The sequence below is a fragment of the Eleginops maclovinus genome, chromosome 7 (genome assembly GCF_036324505.1).
Source record: "Eleginops maclovinus isolate JMC-PN-2008 ecotype Puerto Natales chromosome 7, JC_Emac_rtc_rv5, whole genome shotgun sequence".
NCBI lineage: Eukaryota > Metazoa > Chordata > Actinopteri > Perciformes > Eleginopidae > Eleginops > Eleginops maclovinus.
Genome location: NC_086355.1, coordinates 12,170,600 through 12,197,847, shown reverse-complemented (window position 1 = coordinate 12,197,847; position 27,248 = coordinate 12,170,600). Strand labels below are relative to the sequence as shown.

General features: G+C 39.2%; 1 protein-coding gene and 1 long non-coding RNA gene across 3 annotated transcripts; one reads left to right on the top strand and one right to left on the bottom strand.

Annotated features, from left to right (window-relative positions):
• Positions 1–11,716: 11,716 nt before the first annotated feature.
• Positions 11,717–13,053, bottom strand: LOC134867676 (uncharacterized). The gene is made up of 2 exons (XR_010166168.1): positions 12,976–13,053; positions 11,717–12,293 (listed from the first exon to the last, which is right to left on the bottom strand). It is a non-coding gene; the product is annotated as an uncharacterized LOC134867676 (long non-coding RNA).
• Positions 13,054–13,511: 458 nt separating this feature from the next.
• appb (amyloid beta (A4) precursor protein b) lies at positions 13,512–27,225 on the top strand. Of its 2 annotated transcripts, XM_063888095.1 has the most exons (18): positions 13,512–13,737; positions 16,235–16,402; positions 16,512–16,641; positions 16,752–16,864; positions 17,158–17,348; positions 17,440–17,663; positions 17,806–17,973; positions 19,113–19,246; positions 19,372–19,446; positions 20,416–20,574; positions 20,924–21,052; positions 21,237–21,336; positions 22,082–22,149; positions 22,685–22,823; positions 24,522–24,575; positions 24,848–24,933; positions 25,033–25,179; positions 25,262–27,225. In XM_063888095.1, exons 1-18 carry the CDS (start codon positions 13,678–13,680, stop codon positions 25,361–25,363), a joined length of 2,247 nt encoding a protein of 748 aa, XP_063744165.1. In that variant the 5' UTR covers positions 13,512–13,677; the 3' UTR covers positions 25,364–27,225. The 2 variants fall into 2 exon arrangements, with proteins under 2 accessions (XP_063744165.1, XP_063744166.1); XM_063888096.1 differs by lacking the exon at positions 17,806–17,973.
• Positions 27,226–27,248: the final 23 nt, after the last annotated feature.

The following is a 27,248-nucleotide window of genomic DNA, read 5'->3' as shown; positions in this document are numbered from 1 at the left end:
TGACATTATATTTGTAGTTTATTTAACATTTACATTTGTTTTTGTAACTCTAGAGTGTCACAACGGAAACCTACCGCTGATATCATCGCCCTTTGGAATATAACTTCTATGATAAATTGGTTAAGGCTAGTAGAAATGTACATTTGAAAAGTCCCCTTGATTTATATTTTTACAGCTATTACTGTTACATTTACTTTAATTTCTAACTTATTGATTTAATTCACAGGTGAATGGTGTGTATTTACAAAGTAATGCACCATACAGCTGGCTGTATGCAGATGTGTGCCATATGTATGAGATCACAGTGTCACTTGTGGTTTTATGAAACGTTTTAACTTGCTAAGTTTGAGGTCATGAACTTATTTAAAATTGTTGAAATCCATGAAAATGTTCTGTGATATTGATGCTGATTTTAGGTATAATTGTTTTCTGCTTATGAGCTTACCAAGAATGTGGTAAAGGTGAAGCAACCAAAATTGTAGTATCATGTCACCATGCACACAAAAGAGCAATTGATAGAAAGAAAGTAACAATGATGAAATGATACAAAAAAACATCAGGATTAGGCAACTCAGAAGTCTAAAGAAAAAGTGTTTAAGGTTTGTTTAGTTATTCTTACATTACATTACAGTACAAAACATTACATTACATTCTTTGAGCTGAGAGAAGTACATGTGGTAGACTGTATGGTTTTACCATATCCTGGATGTAATAGATAAGGCTGGATCCCTTCACAGCATGGTAGGCCAGAACCAGTGACTCTGGGTCAGTACTGGACCCAGCAAAGGATTTTGTCATATTTAACTTTTAAACCTTTATGGAAAGGTCCACACATTATGCAGGGCAGCAACTCCTTTTCAGACTTGGGAAGAATAATCATTATCTGACTTTCTATGCAACGATCATCGCAGACATTTGTTTTCGGTTTCAGACCTCGTCATTTTACAAAACTGTCAAAGGGGTTCCCATCAGACGTTTTTGTACCACATATTACATACAATGACCAAGAATAGGGAAGTTTTGGCATTTACAGAAAAATAGCATGCATTTTAACACACCATTATAATGGGAAAAAAGAGACTTGATCAACAACCTCAAAGAAAATCACAGTGTAAAGTCCCTGATAGGTAAATACATGTTATAGACCTATACATTTTATGCATTTATTTTTGTTCTAATGTGTAATTAAGATGTATAGTACTTATATTGTGCTATATAAATATGACTATTTTAGTTTTATTTGAAAACATGTTTGCATATAAACAAAGATTTCCTATGATTGATGCAAACGCTTGCAATATCAGATAAGGTCCAAAATCCTAAATGTGAAGTATGGCAGCTACGTTTTATCATTAAATGGCTCTGTTTTATACAGTATTTCAGTAATAAAATATACAGGAGTAGAAATTAATCAGCTTAACTGTTGGGTGTATTTAAAAAAATCTAATTTTGATATTTACCAACTAAAAAAGACAACTTTCAAAAAATAAAAGTAAATACCTTGCTACAAACATCCATAGAAGTTCACAACAGTGACATTTCAAAAAACACATTCCCAGAATGGCATGAAAACAGGATGTAGCCTGTCGATTAACGTGTAATTGCAAGCATGTTAAGTCCTGCAGTCGTCACAGTAGGATTGAAGGTGCTTTCCATTTCCTTATGTTCCTTTTTCCTTTTGTTAGTCTCCACTTGTTGTATCCTGGGTAAACTCCTTTATCAAAGACAGAAAATATGGAAAGATAAAACACATTGAGAGATCTGCTCAAAACGGACAACAACTATTACTTGTATTTAAATGTTTTCCCCCAACATTTATTTTTTTTCCAAGCCAATTGGTTTACACACATGCTGTATTATACTGTTATGTTTTTTTCCCCCCTATATTTTTTAGTTTGTTTTACTTTCCATCGTCATGTTTGGCTGTTTATGTGTCAAGTGTTGTGCAGCTCTGGTTAAACAAGTACAAACTGCATTATGACAAACACTTACTATGAGACATTCCAACGGCACCACAAGAGAAATGAAAGTCCGAGCACAAACATAATGGGAAAGTAAAAGTAGTAACTTCTCATGGGACGGTGGTGTTGTTTATCAGGGATCAATTCATCTGTGTCAGAAAAATGGGAAAAAATGCAATTATTTGATGGCTCATCCTAAAATGTACTTTTGTCTTAATGAGAGATTGGTCAAATTGTGTAGATTTTCAGAAGGAATGACTTACTATAAATGTTTAGATTTACATCTTTTTTCCGGTATGTCTCATTAATCCAAAAAATGCATCTGTATGTCCCTTTGTCGTCTGCTCTGAGGTTGCTGAGGAGAATTGAGCAGTTTTTCTTGTTCTCAGGCAGAAACGCTTTGCCTCTGACCTGGTATTGGCCATGGAATGTTTCATTGGCCTGGTTGTGTGTGAACACAACCTCGTCTTTCTGCCACTTAACTTCCCTGCTCACATTTCTGTTTGAGCAGTCGCATGGCAGAAGGACACTGTGATTTAGGGTGCCATTGACAGCTTCATCTTCACCTACAACAGAAGAAGTAAATTGGGGTGAGTCCAGTTCCCAGACTATCGTCAAAATGTTAGATTTTAAGATCTTTAAACCCTCCATCCAGTTAAGATATTTATTTAAAAGGATCTGAATAGTGTATCTTAAAAAGGGACTTAAAAGTACACTTAAGACAGTTCTGACAGACAACCAAAAAGAAAAACACAATTTCAGCACACAACTTAACAACTTATATAACATAAATGTACATATACCTTTAATAATGTGAGAATAAACAGTAAATTAGTTCAATTGTGAAAAAATAAAACCAACTGAGTTAGATGTACTATAGAGAAAAAAGTTCAGTAGATTTTGAAAGATTAAGTTAGTGTAGTAACTTTATAACCACCACCGTCTGCACCGCATGAAGTCTGTTCCGCAGAACAAATCCTCCGAACTGGTTGTCTGCTACCATCTTCAACTACAATTTCACGTCCCTGAATTTCTTCCCATCCATGTGATCTTCTTTTTGCGCCCCAATTTCTTTATTAAGTCATTATGACAGCACATGAAGACATCCAATCTCCTTTTCTTCCTGTCAATTCAAACTATTACAAAGCATTGCCTCCTAAAACTGGCATGGCAAGTAGGCCTCATTCTGGACAAATAAGTTATTAATTCTAACCTGGATTTCTGCTGTGTAGGAAGGACATCAAAACAACCAATATTTTGTTATTGCAATTACGGAATTAAAGCTAAATAAAGTCTAATCGTAATGTAATGTAATCTTTTCATGGATGTTATCCTGAAATGGTTGTAAAATCCTGTGATACTGATGCTTTGGTGTCTTAGGAAGGGTGTGTGACGTTACAGGAAAGAGAGGGAGGAAGACAATAGTTTTAGGCTTTACGACATCCTTTGTAGGTGGGCATCCGATGAGTGTTTTGGTCTGTTGTGATAGGGCGACCTCCTAGACCTATACCTGTTCCTATTAAGAGTCTGTCTCACAGAAATCTGCACGCACTCTTGGGGAGGCGTCATGCGTGCACGCTTTAAAGATTTTAAAGGACATAATATTAATGTTGTGTTTCTATGCATATTTGCCTAACTCATCATATTCTAAGTTGCAACAACAATTTCCATTCCTGCCACCTTTCTTATGAACACCTTGCCATCACCAAACTATGTGTTTCCGCTCGCTTTGTCAACACCTTCATCTACGCCCCCTACCAAAACCCAAATCAGTCCCATCCATTTACTCAGCATCCTGATACAGTGGAGGAAATAAGTATTTGATCCCCTGACAATTTAGTTAGTTTACCCACTTACAAAGAAATTAACAGTCTGTCATTTTTATGGTAGGTTTATTTCCACAGTGATAGGAGATATAATATATATTTTTTAAATCCAGAAATGTACATTAAAAAAAAGATATAAATGAATATGCATTTAATTGGGGGAAATAACTATTTGATCACCTTGCAAAACATCCATGGATGGATTTTAATCACTTGCGGCGAAGTATTACCAATAGTTTTCTTGGTGACTCCCAGCTGCCTTCAGATCATTAACAAGTCCCTCCTGTGTAGTTCTTGGCTGATCCCTCACCTTTCTCATGATCATTGATGCCCCAAGAGGCGAGATCTTAGATAGTGGAGCCCCAGATTGAGGGCGATTGATGGTCATTTTGTGCCTCTTCCATTTTCTAATAATCAAACCAGTTGTCTCTTTCTCACCAAGCTGCTTGCTGGTGGTCTTGTCTTCTATGACAGCCTTGTGCAGATCTACAATCGTGTCCCTGATGTCCTTATACATTTGTTCCACCATGATCACAAGACCTGTCTACGGTCTTCCCATTGTGGAGCTGCTGTAATCTGTTTTAGTGACTGTGGACAGGTCTCTTTTATCCAGGTAACGAGTTGACATCAGGTGTACTTTCTTAAAGCAAGAGGACTTATTTAAACTCTCCATGGGAGCCAGAATTCTTGTTGGTTGCAAGGGGATCAAATACTTATTGTTAGGATCTCAGTTTTTGTATTTATAGTTTACTGTTTTAGGTTTTCCATTAATAAAAGCTTGCCTTTTGTACCCCTGCGTCCTCTATCGGTTCTGTGTCTGGGTCCTTTTCCCCGATCCGTGACACTTATTTCCCCCAATTAAATGCAAATCAATTTATATCTTTTTTTTAATGTACATTTCTGGATTTTTTTTAATATTCCGTCTCTCACTGTTAAAGTAAACCTACCATAACAATTACAGACTGTTAATTTCTTTGTAAGTGGGTAAATTAACTAAATTGGAGGGGGTTCAAATACTTATTTCCTCCACTGTATACCCTTAAACTTCACCAAATCAAATCCTGTAAGTGAGGACTGGAGAGGGGCTTCATTTGACAGATGACAAAATCTGCATAACTGGTAGTCTGGACCAGACAGTAATACATGTGGCATCTACCTGTGGTGAAAAACGGCCACATGATGTTGGGAGAAAAAAGGGTGGAAGAAAAAGCACAAGATGATCCAGATTTGGTGGCCATATTCCATCAAGTGGTGAAACACCTTTTCCACCTACATGAGTCTAATGTGTGCACACAATGAAAGATGGTACATGTGCATCTACCTCCATTTTCTTGATGTTACATCTGAATCAATGCCTGACATCCTCGAATATCTAACAAACACATGCATCTGCTTGATTTCCAAGCAAACATCTGCAGTGAACCTTTGACACACACACACACACACACACACACACACACACACACATACACACACACACACACACACACACACACACACACACACACACACACACACACACACACACACACACACACACACACACACATTATTTTTAAACTCTTTTTTTTACTTTAATTGGATAGGACAGTGGGAGAAAGAGTCGGGGTGAGATCCAGAAAGGACCACAGGTCAGGAATCGAACATTATTTGTATTGTCTGCCTTGTTCCATAGTAACATTGTCAGTGTGTTTAGAAATGTAAATTCCATTCTGTATCCTGAGAAGACTTTATTGTCTACAGCCAATTTGATTTCTAGCAAAACAACTGCACAGCCACTCCTTAAACACATACTTTCAGTTTGTTTGTATTTGGCAAACAGAACGTTACTAAATACAGTTCTTGAGAGACAAATGTTAACTATGTGAAGCTCCAGTCTTACAAATATTCAAAATGAAGTTGTTGGTTTCAAACAAGAAGAAAAGTCAGATTTTGATCTCTTTCAAAATAATGGACACAAGTGACTCTACATACTTTTTCACTGAACCTTGTGTTGCAGACAATTATCAATAAATATAAACCCATCATGGAGATTTGATTTGAGTTAGAGCTCTATAACACTATTCAAGAAATAACGTTTTGCAAAACATTTCCAAATATGTTAAGAGACTGACATACAATTAAAATCATACAGAAATAATTACATCAGTGTAAACCATATCAGTTCACCTAAATACATTAACAACTAATTGATCGCACAAGGGAGGTTACATGTACAGTATGTGTAGTGGGGTGCTTGGGAATTCAGCTCAGGGCCTGACTCCTCCCCCCAGCCACTTCCTGAATTAGTATTTCCATTTTTGTTAGTAAAGCTGAGTGCCGGTCATTCGGGGTGAGGAGCTAGTCACCCTCATTATATGTTGTGGTGAAGATCACCGGGGAGTGAGTGACCTGTTTGCTGTGTCTGCAACTGCTGAGTATTTGGTTGCACCCTATTGTCACGAGAAGTAGCCTGCCACCCCATTAACTGGCCTCAGCTCACTTTAGATTTAGTTTCTTTCTTTTTTTTGTAATAGACTTTTAAATGTTACATTTTAGATAACAATTTTAATCCCATTATATAATAAGGATCATTTTAAACCTGAGTAATTCTTGTTGTTTATCACTCATTATTTTGTCTTCCAGCACCGTTTTCCTGAGTTCCCTTTTTTCTTTGATTTACAATGAATTAAAGTTACTTTATTCAGAAATACGTCTCCTCAGTCCTGAACCTGTGTCCTACTCTTTTTATGTTTATATCCCAGGTGGCGTTGTCGGTCTTCTATCCCAGTTCATTATAATTTAAAATCAACCACACCACCTTGACGTCAAGACAGGGTTTAGGTTCCTCTTTTATAGACATTAAATGATCGTTTTTGAAGGAAGGCTTGAATCTAAGATTTCATTGCTAACGGCTGTTTCTTTGTCATTGGTGTGCAACTAACACCTTTTGTTATTTAGAATTAGGCAACCACTGAACGAACGATCACAGACATAGCATGCAACATGTCTATAAGCATTACACATCTAACAGTATTTCCCATACAAGGTCCACATGCTGAAGTAGCCTACTAAAACTCACACATTTATGTCATAACTCTGCAGGATATGAGGATTAGGTTGAGTGGTTTGAATAGGTGGAGGCTTACCCGAGACAGTTAACACCATAACAATTCCCAGGAAAATCCTCATGTTGCGACAGTGTCTCGATGATATGCTGTGTTGGCAGCCTAGCTATTACAACTTCGAAAAGTGTTTCTTATTCTAATTTCCTCCGTGTGTTTTAATTAGCCAACATTATTTCCAGCGTGGGAACCAACCAGAGAGCAATCCCTGCATGTCCTAAACCGAAAGTCCAGGTATGTGGTGTGAATTTCCAGTCTATCTCCATAAAATAAATCCGTCACCACAGATGAGCCCACGCCTCCAGTTAGACGTGTTGAGCAACAGTCCATTATAAATCAGTCGGTGGGACTTATTTGAGGTCATTATTACTTTAAAATAACACCAACCTTTTTTATACCGATAAGTAAACCTCTACAACTCAAAACAACAGATCCACCACACAGTTTTCAAGTAATTCTCAGATAACAGTTTTTGGTCCAGTGAATGTTCACATAGCCAAATTGTGTACAACTGAAGTGCTGGTTTGAAAAATCTAAGTGAGTAGCGTACTTCTCCTTAATGGTGCTGTAACTGTGCTGATAATGCAGAGTCCACATGTATAAGTAAGATTTCAAATGCAGGACTTTTTGTTGAGAGAGCAAATAACACAACACGTTTTATTTATAACATAATAATTTCTTCAGTGTTGCGTAAGAGCTATGGAAGCCCATTTCCGCCATAAAAAAAGAAAAAAAGTCGAAATTATGAGATAAAATTTCGATAAAAAGTCGAAATTATGAGATAAAAAGTCATAATTATGAGATAAAAAAGTCGAAATTATGAGATAAAAAGTCATAATTATGAGATAAAAAGTCATAATTATGAGATAAAAAAGTAGAAATTATGAGATAAAAAGTCATAATTATGAGATAAAAAAGTCGAAATTATGAGATAAAAAGTCGAAATTATGAGATAAAAAGTCATAATTATGAGATAAAAAAGTCGAAATTATGAGATAAAAAGTCGAAATTATGAGATAAAAAGTCGAAATTATGAGATACAAAGTGCGCATGCGCCTCAATGGCAGTGTCCAATGGTCCCTTCATTCATCATCTCGCTGCCTAACCACGCTATATGCAATCCTAAATGAGGTAACTATAGGTGACTTTAGTTAGATCGGATGTTAGACGTAATCGTTAAGTCTTTTAGTCTGTCGTTGCTGTTAATTTAGCTTCGGATATGTGAATATGTCATTGAACCCATAAAGTTTCGTTGTAACGTTCACGCCACTAAATGGTGTCCCTGAAATGACAAGTGTGTGTTAACCGTGTGTTTACTGCGGCAGTGAGTAGCTTTATTTTACTCGAAGGCGGTTACAATACCATAGCAGCCTAAACATATCTCTGTAACCAAGAGTTGGTAAGTCAAATATTGTCATAGCTATATCCTACGTTTAATTAAACGTGACGCTGTGAAGACCTAAAGCATGCGGCAATACAGATATTTTAACGTTACGTGTGCACCGAGTTGTCCGTCGCTTTGGATGAAAGCGTCTGCTAAATGACTGTAATGTAATATAATGTAATGTAATGTCCCCTGTTGCTTTCCAATTTAGCTAGCTCTTATGGGGCACATGCTAAAGCCATACCGATTATTACTCAGTAACAACATCCCGTATGAATGAATAGGTGGCTCGCTCAGCTCGTGTGGATAGTTTTGGTTATTGCACGGTTATCTTGGCTAATTGCTGAATCTAGTAATCAGGCTGATAACTGAGTCAGCATCAAGCCGAACAATTTATTATAAACTACAGTTGCTACCGGTACTAGATCATCCAGTGTTGTCATAAGCTTCTTCACAATTACATCAAATGGAGTGATTATTTATGAACTTACTAAGTATCGAAAGTTACATCTGAAAACCAAGAGACTGATTTTAGATATTTAAAGAAAAAATAAATTGAAACAATGCTCCTTTTCTTCTTAGTTGAACATTTAGACCATAATGAAAGGTTTTGTCTTATTTAAACATGAAATAACTGTGAAGATGCTTGGATACCAAATCCATAAACATCAAAGACTTTGAAAATCAATAGATGATTATTTATTTATTTGAGGTCACATTTAAGTTTTAATTTTATTCTACATAGTTGCAGAGGTTTCCTGAAATGTCACAAGATGGATGAGCTAAGTGACTACTTAAGGTCACGATATGTGCCTCAGGAAGACATACAGCGAATGGAGCAGGAGAAGGTAGTTAGTGTAGGAAATGCTTAATTTTGACAAATCAGGAATTAAAAAAAACAAAGTTTGAAAGAGCTTTGTATATAATATCTCGTGCTGTATATGCATTGTTATAATTTAAGGCACTTGACCTCAGAATTCATGAAATATTTCTTAATTTTAGATTGACTCCAGTGTCATACACCTCATGACAGATGACCAGCTAAGAGAGTATCTGCCATCTTATGGTGATCGACTGGCTGTTTTTGGATACTGCAGACGGAAGGAAAAAGAACCCAGTAATCGCAAGTCAAAAATCTTTGAGCGACTTCGAGGAAAGTTCTCAAGAAACAAAGGGGATCATGTGCCTGAGATAGAGCATCAAACCATTTCAAAGAATGCTCAGAAGAACCAGAGAAAAATAGAATTGGGATGGCTGCATTCCAGAGAGGGGGAATTTGTGCAGGTACGCACAAGAAAGGGTGGGGGAACCAGATAAGAGAGTGTGCCAAAGGACAGTAAAAAACAGAACTTGATTGAAAAGGCTGTGCAGTTGTTTTTTCCAGATGGGAAAAGTGCAGAGGGGAGTCTTTCTGATTTTGACATAGATTTAACTGACTTTCAGCAGCATCCATTAGTGGAGAGCGTCACAGTTGGGGAACTGTATGAAAAGACAAAGTTACCGCTGTTACGTTTCTATTTGACAACCAAGAAGAGAGACATCACCAGTGACATAAATGTGGAGGAGGAGAATAGTGATGCAACTGCACAAGAAGGTGACAAGACACATGACAGACAAGATACCGATCACCACACTCCAGGCACTGCAACAAACACTGTGGAGATTAATACCTCAGATGTAATTTATGTTGGAAGCAGCACAGTATTTGCAAATGCAAGCAGTGACAGTGTTTCCCTTCTTTACACCATAGTCGACCCAACTGATACATGTGGGTCTACTGAACATGAAACGTTACTTCACATGGATGCTTTAGAGGATAGTGGCATTGTAACTTTCCACACAGAAAGCATCGCTGGGATGGAGTACTCAAGTCTTGAGGATACCTTGCCTTTCTCTCAGGAACTACCTTTTGAATCACCTTTGCCTCTTCCCACAGATATGTTGCAGGAACAAGCCAATCAGAGAGAAAGACAGAAAAAAATTGTTGCTCTTCATCGTGGACAGATTCTCAAAGAACTTATTCAAGTGTTTTCTGAAGAAAGTATCATGGAGGGTCATGTTCACTTTCAAGTTATTCTTCCTGATGGAAAGCTTGAAAACGCTGTAGATGATGGAGGTGTTTTGAGGGATGTACTGTCAGAATTTTGGAATGACTTCTATGAGCAGTGCACCATGGGAAATGGATTCAAAGTGCCATACCTACGTCACGATTTCGGTAAACAAGAATGGGAAAGTGTAGGCCGAATAATCACATTTGGCTGGCAAAAGGAGAAGTACCTTCCTGTAAAACTTGCACCTGTACTTCTGGAGCAAGCTGTTTTGGGCTTTGTGGAGAGTAATCTTGTGGACTGCTTTTTCAAGTATGTATCAGAGTCTGAGCGAGTGATTTTTGAATCTTGTCGCTCAGATTTTGAAAGTGTTGACCAGGAAGAATTGTTGGAAATCATGGACATTCACAACTGCCGGAGACTTCCAACAGCTGATAACATTGAGCAAATCTTGAGGGAGCTTGCTCACCAAAAACTGATTCAAGAGCCCGCTTTTGTGATTGAACAGTGGACCAACACACTTGCACCTGTTAGATCAGAGCTGAAAGGGATCTCAGCAGTCTATGAAGAGCTACAACCAACATCAAGGAAGATTATGAGGTGTATTATTTACCCCAGTACCCAGAATGCCCAGGAGAAACAAATAGTCAAGTATGTAAGTGCATACCTTAGAGAGTCAGACACCCAGCACCTCTCCTTTTTCCTCAGATTTTGCACTGGATCAGACTTGTTCACAGGAAGAGACATCACTGTCAGCTTCACACAAATTCAGGGATTTCAGAGAAGACCTGTTGCTCATACATGTGGCTGTTACTTGGAGTTGCCAGTCAGTTATGACAACTACCCAGATTTTCGACATGAAATGAACAAAGTCTTGGAAAGCAACGTGTGGGTAATGGACATAGTCTAAGATGCAAAGATTTCAGCCAACTGGAAATTGGACTGCCATCACAGGTTCATGTTTAGGATTTTTCTTTTTCACTTATGTTTTGTTAAACATTGTTTTCTGTTACAGAACACATTCTTTTAAGCAGTAAGATTGATGGCTTATATTGTTAGACCTCACAAACAACCAATGAGTTATTTCAGACAACAAAGTGTTGTGTTCACAAAGTTCCCTCTTCTCTCACATCACATAGTAATCCTATCTTGTTATAATTTCCGTTTTCTTTTTCAAATTTCATATTTCAAGCACAACATGCTCTGTTCAGGTGCTGATGTTATGTACCAAAAGACAGCTTGGCACTGTCAACCTTTCCATAAGACTTTTAGATGGATTATTATTTAAGGATCCCTACTTAAGCAAGTTGAATGCATTTAAACCAAAAGCAAGTGCCGTTTTGTATGCTGTGATTGTTTAAGTATTTGAATAAAAAGTTCATTTAACACGTGAGAATTTTGCATTTTTTTATAGTCAATGTAAAAACAACACAGTACTTTTGTGTGTACATACATTTTGTTAGACAGAACTGAACATCTTTGGTACATCTTTAATGTCTCTAAAATAGCTACAATTATATTTGTCTCAATCACAGGTTAACATATGTGTGAATATATGACAAATTTCAGTCAGTGCACAAGTTTCAGTTTGTCCTGGAATGAAACAAATGGAAAATGTGACAGGCCCAGGTAAGTTAAGGATCTATGTCTAGTTCATTGGATATCAGCTGTCTGAGTTCAATATACAGGTTAACTGTTTCAAACACATCATTTGTTAGTATCAGATTATGCTCTGACATTAGGTCCACGCAGATATGGAACACATCTTCATCACATGGGAAGTCCTTGAACACACACTCTTCAAGGCATACATTAACCTTCTCCAGGTCCACATGGTGCAAACAATCCCTGCCTCCGTACAGTTGAGGGACTGCATGCAATATGGAGGGACGTCCATGAGGTGATCGTGAGTTGTGGACCTGGCGGACTCGGTGGTTGTTCTAAGTCAATACAACCTCATTAAGTTCTACCTAGGAGGTAAATAATATTCAGTCAGACAGAGTGTGTAAAAATATTGGGGATTGTTAATTAATCCTGGCACATGATTTGCTTCATTTTAAGCTTTGTCTTCTTGTTGTAATATGGTAGGTTGGCACACAATATTAATACCTGTTAAATGTATTTTTCTGCAGTGCAGCTAATGTTGAACAGTGCACTTGTGTGCTTGAGTAGGACCAGTATATGCTTAAGTGTTGTGGGTGCAACAGGGGACATTACATTACATTATATTACATTACAGTCATTTAGCAGACGCTTTCATCCAAAGCGACGGACAACTCGGTGCAAACGTAACGTTAAAATATCTGTATTGCCGCATGCTTTAGGTCTTCACAGCGTCACGTTTAATTAAACGTAGGATATAGCTATGACAATATTTGACTTACCAACTCTTGGTTACAGAGATATGTTTAGGCTGCTATGGTATTGTAACCGCCTTCGAGTAAAATAAAGCTACTCACTGCCGCAGTAAACACACGGTTAACACACACTTGTCATTTCAGGGACACCATTTAGTGGCGTGAACGTTACAACGAAACTTTATGGGTTCAATGACATATTCACATATCCGAAGCTAAATTAACAGCAACGACAGACTAAAAGACTTAACGATTACGTCTAACATCCGATCTAACTAAAGTCACCTATAGTTACCTCATTTAGGATTGCATATAGCGTGGTTAGGCAGCGAGATGATGAATGAAGGGACCATTGAACACTGCCATTGAGGCGCATGCGCACTTCGTATCTCATAATTTCGACTTTTTATCTCATAATTTCGACTTTTTATCTCATAATTATGACTTTTTTATCTCATAATTTCGACTTTTTATCTCATAATTTCGACTTTTTATCTCATAATTTCGACTTTTTATCTCATAATTATGACTTTTTATCTCATAATTTCGACTTTTTATCTCATAATTTCGACTTTTTATCTCATAATTTCGACTTTTTTATCTCATAATTATGACTTTTTATCTCATAATTTCGACTTTTTTATCTCATAATTTCGACTTTTTATCTCATAATTTCGACTTTTTTACTTTTCTTTTTTCTTTTTTTATGGCGGAAATGGGCTTCCATAAAGAACAGTATAGCCTATTGTGAAATAAGTGAAGATTCTAAGCAAAACTAATTTTCCTGGCATGAAAGCACATAACCACCGTCACACGGTCCCCCGCCCCCACCCAAACCAAACACATCGAGCCTCACGCCGTCACAGTCGGGAGCTAAACAGGGAGGGATCAACGAAATACTTCAGCTGGTGTCGACACAAATCGCTGTCTGCTTTGACTATTTCTATAACAGGAAAATCGTGAACGTATCGGGGGTGCTGGATACCAGGAGGAAGGCATGGGGGAGTTCATGGCGTTTTTGCTGTTACTGGTGGCGACCTTGACGCTTTCATCCGAGGTTAGTAGCCTTCCGTGGATAAATCACAGAGGGTGGGAGTCGGTGAGTGGATCCGTGGCTCCACGGCTCATCTGCGGGCCTGTAGCCACCACACCGACCAACAGGACGACCACCGTCTAACCGGAATACAGACTTGATTAATAGTTATAATTTAAATGTAACGGTCAATAACTGCTTATATGTAGTGTTATGTTTATAGTTAACGGAGCTGCTAATAAAGACAACAACATTACCGGAATGTGCCGAGGCCCACTCCTTTTTTTATCCACTGAATTGGTTATTTTTCCAATTTTGTGCGTTCATCAATATTTCAGGTTTATAGTGTTACACAACATACTTAATGCGAGGAATTAGCAAACCCGAAAATGTCAGCAATGCTACCCAGGCCTACCATTAGATGTCAGTGATTTGATGACTGTCGTGATTGACAGCTTTGCCCTGCGATGTTGGACATGTTTTGGTTAATCCAGTGGAGTTTATTTTATGCAGTTCTGTATAATGTAACAATAATGCTTGCTGTATAAATACGCCAGATAGACCCTACACATACACCATGTTGATGGTTCATGTGTTGGATCTCCTAATATTGACTTAGTTTTTTTATTTATTGTAATGCACAATAGTGTTATTCTTGCTGCTGCTACGTCGTCATCGCCAACTCGGTCCAGTTCAGCATTGTTGCAGCTGCAGGGTGTGATATTGCTGAGGAGAATGGAAAAAGATGCAGCCTTTTTAGTTTGGCACCAAGCAAGATGGCGCCTGCAGCTTGCTGCTGGTGCTGGTGCTTTGCTGGACCAAAGACAAATATAAAGCCTTAAAGGACCTACTGGAGATGAACAGGGCCTATATTGCATAATTGAAACAATATGCATACAGCTGTACTCTCATTACCATGTTACACTTAAGGGTGCATGTAACACAGCAGAGCGTTTCTATTAACTGCAGGCTTGATATAATAAAATATGTCTGTAGGTTCCCCACACATACCAAACCCCTATGTTTTCGTTATAAAACGTCTTGATAGCAGAATAATGCAGGACACCCTACTATTGTGGCATTCCATTATAGGCATGTTGCCATTATAGTGACTATCCTGAGGTGCTGTAAACATACAATTTTAAGAGCACCCTGTCAATTCATTCACATACTATCATGTTGAGTTGTACTTTTACTCATTTGTTACTCGTTTATATCTCCTAGTTTTTGTAGTATTTTAAGATTGCAATGTTTAATAAGATCATAGGATCTGTCTAGTGAGTGTCTAGTGAGTTTGGCATTATAGCCTGCCAATGCAATCTAGGTAACTTCCAACTGTTAATTTCCCTGCATGTGTTTTAGGATGTAGGCTGAGTCATGATTAAAAGAGTAGCACACGCCTTAAGATGTGTTAACCTTTGTCGTGGCCTGCTTCCACACTTCCCTATAGTCAAACAGGAGTTTGTTAAAACCTTTTCTTTCATGTAGATAAAGACCAGTCCCAACTGGTTGTCTCAGTGTAAAGTAAGGGTGCGAAGTACAGGAGCAATTAAGTAACTCATAAAATGTTTCTACAGATAACTGTGCCTTCTAGTTTAAATGGTGTGTCCATGAACATGATTTGAAAGATTTGCCAATGAAACGACAGGTTAACTCTTGTCATTGGACTGATATACTCAGAGTTGGCAGGGGTTAGGAATATCATCCTGAGTTGTCTTCCCATTTTACTCATTGCAAAATCAATCAATTATAAAAATACCAATGGCCTGACAAGGTGAGAAGAGAATAGTTTCGACATTAAGGAACACAGATTTAACCCATCCTGAGTCACAGGCAGCTTAAATGCAGAGCTTCATAAAAGTCATTGCATTGAGAGGAAATGAGTGGTTTAAGTATTGTCAACATATGGCTTGGTGGCGTATTATCAAACTTGCACCAGTGTTTTCTAGTGTCTGCTAGAAAAATACAAGATCCAGAAGGCAAAGCACATTGAGACTGTTGGGCTGAAGGAAATGGTTATTTGTAGCTCACATTAGCTCACAGCTGATGAATAGTTTGTGGTTCAATAGGTTTCTACACTTTGCAATGAGACGCAATATGATCTTATCCACATACTCACTGCGCTTCCATTTTAATATAGGAGATGGGCAAACAAAGGGCACATGTGCTGGCCTGTGGCTGTAATGCGTAGCTGTCTTGCTTAAAGGGAGAAAACAGAGAATCTTGTCTTGCTCAGGCTTAAACCAGTAATACAATCCTTTATTTTGTACGTTGTCAATTAAATGTGAAATGATTTCATAGATTCATTTTAAAGAGACCTTTATCCTTATGATTCAATAATCTATGTTCTGCAAAAAGAGACAGATTTATGTGGTGCAGGTCTGCATGTGAAAGGAATAGGAATAAACTGGGTGGCTTAATATACATTAGCTGCATCAGGAGATATTTATGGTTGAGTTATACTTCAGCTAGTTTGGTACCATCCATCATCATTGTCCTCTCTTTCTCCTTGTCTGTCCAGGTGCCTGCTGATGACTCTGTAGGTATGCAAACTGAGCCCCAGGTGGCTATGTTCTGTGGGAAGCTCAACATGCACATTAATGTGCAGAGTGGAAAATGGGAGTCTGACCCTTCAGGCACCAAGAGCTGCATTGGCACCAAGGAGGGCATCCTGCAGTACTGCCAAGAGGTATTTTACAGAGACAGAGAAACACATAAGGACAAAGAAAAGCAAGTAGACAGGAAGATACAGCTAATGCAGTCACAAAGGACATGAAAATATCTAACTTTTTCTGCAGGTGTACCCAGAGTTGCAGATTACAAATGTTGTGGAGGCCAACCAGCCTATCAGCATCCAGGACTGGTGCAAGAAAGGCCGCAAGCAATGCCGCAGTCACACCCACATCGTGGTTCCATACCGCTGCCTGGGTAACCAGTTTACTAGTTCTACATTTCAATGTAACTAAGTGTGTTTGTTTGTTTGTATGGATGTGAATGTATTTACACAATGTTAACAGAGGCCTTTTTATTTTTTTCAGTTGGAGAGTTTGTGAGCGATGCCCTGCTCGTTCCTGACAAATGTAAGTTCCTGCACCAGGAGCGTATCGACCAGTGTGAGAGCCACCTTCACTGGCACACTGTTGCCAAAGAGGTGAGTACAAAAATGTCCTCAATATATGTTCCTTTGACAAAAAATGGTTTTCACACGGACCAAGCTAATTCATCACAAGACTACACGGATGACATGTTTGAATCTGCGAGTGATTTGTTCAAATTATTGTTATTTTATTATCTTTCGTGTTCAGTCAACCACAGAGACAATTGTGTGGCATCATTGATTTGACTATAAGCTTCATCTCCTTATGAAATGTTTAATTGTTGTATGGTTCTATTATGTTTATAGTGCTGTAAGAAGTTGTCATTAATGCTCATTATTATATTTAGTCCTGTGGAGACCGCTCAATGAATCTCCATGACTACGGGATGCTTTTGCCATGTGGTATTGACCGTTTCCGAGGGGTGGAGTTTGTGTGCTGTCCGACGGAGGCAGAGCGAGAGGCAGACAGTGCTGAGCTGGAAGGGGATGAGTCAGACGTCTGGTGGGGCGGAGCTGAGACTGAATACACAGATAACAGGTATCACCACTCGCACACATTCATCATACATTCATCCACTCTAAAGTACAAACTGACTCGTTGATACATGAACCTCCTCCTCTCTACGCAGCATGACGCGCCCGCCAGAGACAGAGCCAGCCACTACTGAGGACGATGAGGACGAGGATGAAGAGGCAGAAACATTTGAAAGGGATGAGAATGGAGATGGAGATGTCGATGAAGATGAGGACGAGGATGACGAGGATGTAATCGATGAAAGAGATAGTGATGAGCGCAATGCTAACATCGCTATGACAACCACCACAACCGAATCAGTTGAGGAAGTCGTCAGAGGTGAGAAACCAAGCGAATAATAAGCCGTTTGTTGATATGTTTATCGGCCATTTTTTCTTCGTTGGTTGATTTACAAACTCATATTTGTCATTCATTTTTTTTAATATATACATATAAATTTGCCTGTGTGTACATATCTCAGCCGTGTGTTGGGCTCGTGCTGAGTCAGGCCCATGTCATGCCATGCTGGAGCGTTGGTACTTCCTGCCTGAGAAGGGCCGCTGTGCTCCCTTCTTGTTTGGGGGCTGTGGGGGCAACAGGAATAACTTTGACTCAGAGGAGTACTGCCTAGCTGTCTGCAGTACCTCGTGTAAGTCCCAGGGCCGGAGCCCTCTAAACCCTGAAGTGTCCTAACCACGAGCCTGATTCCTGTCCTCCGGCTGCTGCAGATTATCTATCTGTCTCATTCACTTTCTCTTACTCTCCCTCTCTAATATTTCCATCTGTGGTAAAGATCAAGCAAATTCATTGATTTCCTTTTTTGAACAATAAGGCTATGGATTTTCTAAATTTTACTTTTGTTAAATCCAATAAAGAAATGTAACACAAAAAAACAATCAAGCTTTGACTACACAAACGATATTTGTTATTCGAAATCACTTCACTGATAATTTTCATGGGATTCCTAGAATAGGTCGAATTTAGCTAGTGATCTTCTTTCATAAGCTTAAGTTACAAGCCATTGTACACCATAAGTTTAATTGATAATGTATGAACAACATATTCAAAGGAAAATGAAGCTCATTGCATTTCCCTTTTGAAAAGCAGCCATGATGCTCTCTTTAACTATTCATTTCACCGTTTTCACTGATACTCCTTACAGCATGTGGATAAGGCAGCATAAATTCTGAACACTGAATACCAGTGTGTGTCTGCATGCATTTCTACGCACACACATTAGCATGCTTTGCAGCTACACATTGTTGTCTGCTGCTGCAGCTTCGTAGTGATCTGACCTGTTTGTTGTGGGTCTCTAACAGTGTCATCAAAATGTCCTAACCAGCTGAGTGTTGCAGACTGTTGACAGTCATGTATGGGTGAATGAGGGAGAGCGCTCTTAAGGGTTAATGGGTTCATTTGCTGAGTTTGAGTGCAGCTTCTGCCCTTATCCTTACTCAGCACTTTTCATCTTATCTCCAGGCTCCCACATTAAATACACAAACGCACAACACTCTCCTGGGAAGCTAATCCCCCTTTGTCCTCGTATAACCTCTCATTTTTTTTACAATATTATGTATGTTTATTTAACCCATCTGTATGTACTTAACACATTGTATGTTTTCAACACACTTTGCATTGAAGACTGTTGTATGTGCGTCACTTTTGTAATATCGCCTCAATAATCTGCATTGTGTGTTTTTGATGCACTGGTTCATGTATAATCTATACTCGTTCTCTTGTGTTCTCCCCTGATCTATATTTGATTTCTGCCTCTCAATTGTCCTCCAGTGCCCACAATGGCCCCCAGTCCTCCTGACGCAGTTGATCACTACCTTGAAGCACCTGGAGACAACAACGAACACCCCGACTTCCAGAAGGCCAAGGAAAGCCTGGAGGCCAAATACCGTGAAAAGATGTCCGAGGTTTGTTTGCGTGTCAGGGTTAACATCCTAAACATTCTCTCTGGGATATTGCCCTGTCAACGTGTCCACATGACTTTGTCGGTCTTTAATGCTTCTGTCCCTGATGTGTCGCTTTTTATATCCAGGTGATGAGGGAGTGGGAAGAAGCTGAGAGGCAGGCAAAGAAACTTCCTCGTGCTGACAAGAAAGCGGTCATCCAGGTAGGACACGCATCACAACTTCTTCTGTATTTCTGTGTATTTTACACCATGGGTTCTCAAACTTTTGTAAATAAAGTCACTGGGCTGTTAATATGTGTTATTCCTGTCAGCTGTAATGATTCCATTAAATAAACTGCTTTCTCTCAGTGGGAGAATGTTACTGACTACATTTTGCAGTAGCCTCTTCGATTACGTCTCAGCTCATATCCACACAGCTAGGAATGACAACCTCACTGAATGTAAGGGGTTTCTTGCTACGAGCAGCAACCTTACAGCTAGCTTTTAACGATAACAATAATACTTTAATGTTCAGATCAAGTCTGAAATTTGACATGCCTCACCGCAGCTCCATTTGCAACATTAACAGGACAATTATTAAGACCCATTACAAGAAAGACAAACGTTTAACAAAACATCACAATCACTGAGAGAAACATGCTCAAAGACCCTTTCGCCTAACAGTATTTACTGTTAGAATTGACTGCTGAACAAAGAAGTGCTTCAGTCTGACTTGACTTAATAAAGTGGTCTTTGACTAATTTGTTAATGTTGTGATGACTCTTTATTATACCTTACACCCCATCCATTTCGTTTAAAAAAAATATTAATTTGGCTTCCCAACAGTGCTTTTGTATGAGGTCCCTCTAAGGCTATGATGGTTTAAGCTGCTCACAAGATTTCACCACATTGAACACATTGTGCTGTCGGCATTGAAACACTGCCTGCCTTTATAAATGTATTTAAGGTATTTCCTACCTAAACACTTAGAGCTTATACTGGCACAGGGTTGTCTCCCACATGACTTTTCATTTAAAAAACTGTATGGGCAAAGAAAGGAACTTATTTGAAAGCAAGAGCAAAAGAAATGTGACACTTGGGTGAAGGATTCTTGTATAATTATAACTGGTGTACTTATAACCAGGCATACAAAGTAAAGATGACTAATTGTAAAATTTACTTCATTTGCAGCACTTCCAGGAGAAGGTGGAGGCTGTGGAGCGGGAGGCAGCAGGAGAGAGGCAGCAGCTGGTGGAGACCCATATGGCCCGGGTGGAGGCTCTGCTAAACAGCCGCAGACGCCTGGCTCTGGAAAATTACCTCAGTTCCCTGCAGGCCAACCCTCCACGGGTACACACACACACACACACACACACACACACACACACACACACACACACACACACACACACACACACACACACACACACACACACACACACACACACACACACACACACACACACACACACACACACACACACACACACACAGACTATGCATGAGTCCAAAATTCATGTGTGTTCACGGAATGGTAGATATTCATTTAATGAAGGATTAAGAGAGTATCTATTGCTGTCTCGGTACATTTCCCAAAATAAGTGTCTAACTATTCAATAGTCTTACCTGGAATTTCTAGAATAAAAACATGAAATGACAGTATATGTTTTTATTTGACGTTACGACTCTGCCCCTCCAGGCTCGTCAAGTGTTGACAATGCTAAAGAAGTATGTCCGTGCAGAGCAGAAGGACAGGCAGCACACGCTTAAATGTTACGAGCATGTCCGCACAGTTGATCCCAAGAAAGCTGCACAGATCCGGCCTCAGGTACTTCGCACACAAAACTCTTTGGCTCTTTTTAATTTTTAATGTGTTTCAAGGATGTAAAATCATGGTATTGGTAAATTCTTAGTTAAAATCTAAAGTTAAATGTCAATGCAGATGCATGTATATATTTTTTTAATCTTAAAAAAATGAAACCAGAACTTCTTAATTTTCCTGTGACCTTTAGGTTTTGACCCACCTACGTGTGATCGATGAAAGGATGAATCAGTCCTTCGTTGTGCTCTACAAAGTGCCCAGTGTGGCGAATGAGCTCCAAGGCCAAGTCTGTAAGTGTCTGCTTCTGTACTTCTTACTAACTGTACGATAACTGTCTCATGATTCACGTTTTTGTATAAATTATTATAGTGATCAAAGTTATAGTATTATAACCACATAATATTTTACCAGATACAATTCAATCACATGAAATGCTGAAAACACAACAAATATTAAGTTCTATTTTATACCAGAGCTATTCCTTTTTCTTAAAGTTATGTTTTTACATATTTTAAGGTTTTGCCCTTATTTCTAGATTTCACAGTTGTGGGTAAATATCAGTTTCATTGCTAAAACAGTCAGAACAAAGGATACTTATCTGCAAAAATAAAGATAAAACATCACCTGTGTAAGTCTTTTTGACAATGCCAACAATTCACTAGTTTCCGCTTCTAAAATGTAAATGTATATTTTGCAAATATAACACTGGTTCATGTATACTTTATTTTTTGCTTAACATTTTTTTCATGTTGTGATGTGTTCATTTGAAAGAGATCAGTTGTTAATATTGGAATTATGAAACCTATCAACCTAATATTACTAGCTGATTTTGCAAACAGACTTAATTAAGTGATTCAGTGCTGAGTGAGACAGAAAAGCACTTTAACAGCATGTCTGAGGTCCTGTGATGGAGGGTGTGCTGATGGCACAGAATCTCCTCTGTTAGTTTGTCTTCAGTAACCAGCACACCGGGCACACCATCTATCATCGTGCTGCGACTCACACTCTATTTCTCCTTTTCCTTTCCCTTTCCAGCTGTTCTGATGCAGAGAGTTCAGGCAGAGCTGTCTCAGCAGGTCTCTTCTCTGCAGAGCGATGGGCGGGTGAGTCCAGTAGCACCCACTCACATGTATGGAGTTTGTCCAGTATAAACTGCACCGTCTCTCTGGATAGAGTCACCTCGTTTTCGACAGTGGAGAGAAACTAAATCTTTGTGGGCAGATGGTGGACTTGATACGGAAAGAAGACATTTTGTTTAAATGGCTCAGCTGATCATAGATAGTTGTGAGGATGAAAAGGGAAACCAATATCGTCACACAAGAGGATACTGTATGTGAAGGGTTAAATGTTTAGACTCACAGTCAGAGAAATAATTAGTTTTCAGTTTAGTTTATTGGGCTAATAATCACAGCAGTAAGTTAAAGTTCAAAGAGGGATAACTGAATTTCCACTTCTTCAAGCATGTGAAGACAGAGTAACATCAATATCTCCATATATAGACATTTTTGGGAAAAATCGGGATGTAATGATCATTTTCACACACATAGAATTGTATCAGAAAAATTGCATGTCACAAATGTCCTGGGAAACGTCCTTCAGTTCATCTTCATCCCTGTTAAAGTTCTTCTGTGTTTGCAGGTGGACGGCAGGGTGAGCTACGGTAACGACGCTCTGATGCCCGATCAGGCCTACAGCTCTGCTCCCATGGAGCCCGGCCTGGATGGACTGGGTTTCATCCATCCTGAGAGCTTCAACCAGCCCAACACAGAAAACCATGGTAACACACAACTCATTTAGTATATACAGTGGGGCAAAAAAGTATTTAGTCAGCCACCAATTGTGCAAGTTCTCCCATTTAAAAAGATGAGAGAGGCCTGTAGATTTTTATCATAGGTATACCTCAACTATGAGAGACAGAATGAGAAAAGAAAATCCAGGAAATCACATTGTAGGATTTTAATGAATTTATTTTCAAATGATTGTGGAAAATAAGTATTTGGTCAATAACAAAAGTTCATCTCAATACTTTGTTATATACCCTTTGTTGGCAATGACAGAGGTCAAACGTTTTCTGTAAGTCTTCACAAGGTTTCCACACACTGTTGCTGGTATTTTGGCCCATTCCTCCATGCAGATCTCCTCTAAAGCAGTGATGTTTTGGGGCTGTCGCTGGGCAACACGGACTTTCAACTCCCTCCAAAGATTTTCTATGCGGTTGAGATCTGGAGACTGGCTAGGCCACTCCAGGACCTTGAAATGCTTCTTACGAAGCCACTCCTTCGTTGCCCTGGCGGTGTGTTAGGGATCATTGTCATGCTGAAAGACCCAGCCACGCTTCATCTTCAGTGCCCTTGCTGATGGAAGGAGGTTTTCACTCAAAATCTCACGATACATGGCCCCATTCATTCTTTCCTTTACACGGATCAGTCGTCCTGGTCCCTTTGCAGAAAAACAGCCCCAAAGCATGATGTTTCCACCCCCATGCTTCACAGTAGGTATGGTGTTCTTTGGATGCAACTCTGCATTCTTTCTCCTCCAAACACGACGAGTTGAGTTTTTACCAAAAAGTTCTATTTTGGTTTCATCTGACCATATGACATCCTCCCAATCCTCTTCTGGATCATCCAAATGCCCTCTAGCAAACTTCAGACGGGCCTGGACATGTACTGGCTTAAGCAGGGGGACACGTCTGGAACTGCAGGATTTAAGTCCCTGGCGGCGTAGTGTGTTACTGATGGTAGCCTCTGTTACTTTGGTCCCAGCTCTCTGCAGGTCATTCACTAGGTCCCCCCGTGTGGTTCTGGGATTTTTGCTCACCGTTCTTGTGATCATTTTGACCCCACGGGGTGAGATCTTGCGTGGAGCCCCAGATCGAGGGAGATTAGCAGTGGTCTTGTATGTCTTCCATTTTCTAATAATTGCTCCCACAGTTGATTTCTTCACACCAAGCTGCTTACCTATTGCAGATTCAGTTTTCCCAGCCTGGTGCAGGTCTACAATTTAGTCTCTGGTCTCCTTTGACAGCTCTTTGGTCTTGGCCATAGTGGAGTTTGGAGTATGACTGTTTGAGGTTGTGGACAGGTGTCTTTTTTACTGATAACGAGTTCAAAAAGGTGCCATTAATACAAGTAACGAGTGGAGGACAGAGGAGTCTCTTAAAGAAGAAGTTACAGGTCTGTGAGAGCCAGAAATCTTGACCAAATACTTATTTTACCGAGGAATTTACCAATTAATTCATTAAAAATCCTACAATGTGATTTCATGGATTGTTTCCCCCATTCTGTCTCTCATAGTTGAAGTGTACCTATGATAAAAATTACAGGCCTCTCTCATCTTTTTAAATGGGAGAACTTGCACAATTGGTGGCTGACTAAATACTTTTTTGCCCCACTGTAAACTTGTTGGAATATGCATATCAATTTGAAATGTTTTTCAATTTAACATTTTTTTATGTGCTTTATTCATTTTCCTGTAGTTGAGCCTGTTGATGCTCGTCCAATTCCAGATAGAGGACTCCCCACACGACCTGGTGAGTGTGTATTTCTGACCATTTCTGGGTTCAATATGACTGTGAACCGTTTAAACATGACTGGGCATTTTTGAATGAAAATGTACATTGTGATGATGGAAGAAAAGTTCAAAGGTTCTGTAATCTGTTAGATCATGAGCTCTTATAGTTCACCTGTGGAGATTTTTAATACTCTATAAATATAATATAATGCAATATGTATTTCATTAGTACATTCCTTTAGACATGCATGCATTTTTATAACAAATATTTGCTGTGTATGTTTGTGTCAGTATCAGCCCTGAAGCCAGAAGAGATGCCAAAGGTGCAGATTGGCCAGACGCACAGTTCTGATTATGCAGCTTCCAAAGAAAGACTGGTATGAAATGCTGGACTCCAACAGTACGCACATCATTGTGTCTTTCATTTCTGGCCCTCCACTGATGACTGAAATGTATTGGTTTGTAATTAATTGCAGGTGTTTTTCGCTGAGAATGTGGGGTCCAATAAGGGGGCCATTATTGGACTTATGGTTGGAGGGGTTGTCATAGCAACCGTCATTGTCATCACCTTGGTGATGCTGAGAAAGAAACAGTATACTTCTATTCATCACGGTGTGATCGAGGTAAAGAAGGACCTTTGAAAAGATGTGTGTGGAATGCAGCAGTAGCTATTCCTTGTTACTGAGCCCCTCTGTGTGTCTGTAGGTGGATGCAGCTGTGACACCAGAGGAGCGTCATCTGGCCAAGATGCAGCAGAACGGCTACGAGAATCCCACCTACAAATTCTTCGAGCAGATGCAGAACTAAAGAACCCCCCCCCTTCTCACTTGTAGGGTCTGTTCCTTTCTGTCCCTTACCCTCAGGCCCTACACCCTCAGTTTCTCACCACTACAGGCAAGGGAGAGGTTTGAAGAGTCCTGCAAAGGCTGATTTTGATCTTGTTTGAAGGTTAGGAAGTATTTGTACCAGTTGTCTCAATCAGAAGTTTCCTTCCTTCTTTATCCCTCAATTGTAAAGCGCCACACTTAAGTTTATATTTACCTGTAATTGATAAGACAAGGGTCCCCTGTTTTACCTGCACATTTCTGCAAATCAGAACAAAGACATCAGTGTTTGTAGTGAAATACCCTGACGATTGACTCGCCGCTGAGACCAGAAACATTTCAATCCTAGCTGTTTAAATCCCTGCCTCTCCCGTCTCGCTCCGCCACTTTGCTCCATTTTCCGATGGCAGCTGTGCTGCATTTGATGATTTAACGGTTCTTAGAGCTGGGGACGGGCGGAGGCTCTCAGAGCACCTCTCGCACGATTAAAGCCCAACTGTTTCAGGTTTGTTTTTCAAAAAAGAAGTAAAAAACAGAAAAATATGCATAATCAAAATATGTACAAGTTGAAGAATTTTGAATGTTTTTGGTTTTCTGATTATTATTTTTTATGTGTAATATATTAAGACAGAGATTAGCTGTAAGTATATGTAGTGCATGGCAATATTGAAGACAGATGCAGTATATTGTATGTTGAGTTCCTGGAGAGAGGTCCTCTTACTAGATATTTTAGCAGGATTGTACATTTCTCGTGTCTTCTTTGTGATCTTGTGATATGAAGAAGAAAAAAAGAGTATTCAAAACCAGTCTGCTTTGTGGTCACAGACTTGCTTTAACTGAGTTTGGCTCTTCACACTCATCTCCATGCTTCACTGTTGTGTTAGCTGCATGGGCAAAATGCTCTATATGTAATATATATGAACTGTTACAGTATCCGAAAGGAAAACAATTGTGTTACTGTTTGCGTTCTATGCACTCTGTCATTTTAGAAGAATATTATCACCAAACATTATTCCTGTTAATTCCCCTCAGGCCAATTTCCGCGGTCCATTGGGTTTTTAATAGGTTTATATTGAACTCTCTAAAAGTATCATTCCACTCTTGCTTTTATATATTTGGAGGAGATCAGCTCTCAATGGCCCAGTTTCATTATTAAGCTCCACCTCTCAAGTTTTTTCCCTCGCTTTTTTTCTACATTCCCCCTTTTGTCCTGTTTGTCCACTCTTTCTGGCTGTGTCAGCAATATTTTACAGCACAGCACAGCACTTAGGAGTATTTGCTATAACACGAGTTGTTGTTCTTGGGCCAGCACATATCAAATGTCTCTCCTCTTCACATTCCTTCACCAAATCTCTCACACAATCTATTTTTCTACATTTCCTGCGTAAACATGTACAGTGCTTCTGTCCGTCCTGTGGTGAACATTTCTTTGCCTGCATATCTGTTAACAGTCATATCCTGATGACTTACCATCAGTAGTGGGAGTGGACCACATGTTACATCAGCATAGAGACACATTTCCCTCTCCCTTGATTAAGTTATTAATGCCACCTCCAGTAAACATGAATGTGACATGAATAATGTGCTTTTTATACCATAGAAATACAACACATATCACCCCTCTACACATTATACTCACATGTGATCAGACACTTAATGAAGCCCCTAATCAGGTGAATGTTTTAACATTTGTATTGATGCTCACTCTGGGTGTCTTTGGAGAAATGTGTTATAAAAATGATGCTTTTCCCCCCATTATTGTGCAATTAAATGGACCATTTGCTTAGAGTAAGAAAAAGCTTTCTACACTCACTATACCATGAATAAAGTTTTGAATGTACATAAGTTGCTGGCTGTCATTTTAAGTT

What these genes read in the sequence shown, in the direction of transcription:
- appb (XM_063888095.1), top strand. Translation starts at nt 13,678, where the DNA reads ATGGGGGAGTTCATGGCGTTTTTGCTGTTACTGGTGGCGACCTTGACG. An exon ending in GGTTCCATACCGCTGCCTGG is followed by an intron (nt 16,642 to 16,751) that starts GTAACCAGTTTA and finishes TATTTTTTTCAG; the next exon opens with TTGGAGAGTTTGTGAGCGAT. An exon ending in GGCACACTGTTGCCAAAGAG is followed by an intron (nt 16,865 to 17,157) that starts GTGAGTACAAAA and finishes TATTATATTTAG; the next exon opens with TCCTGTGGAGACCGCTCAAT.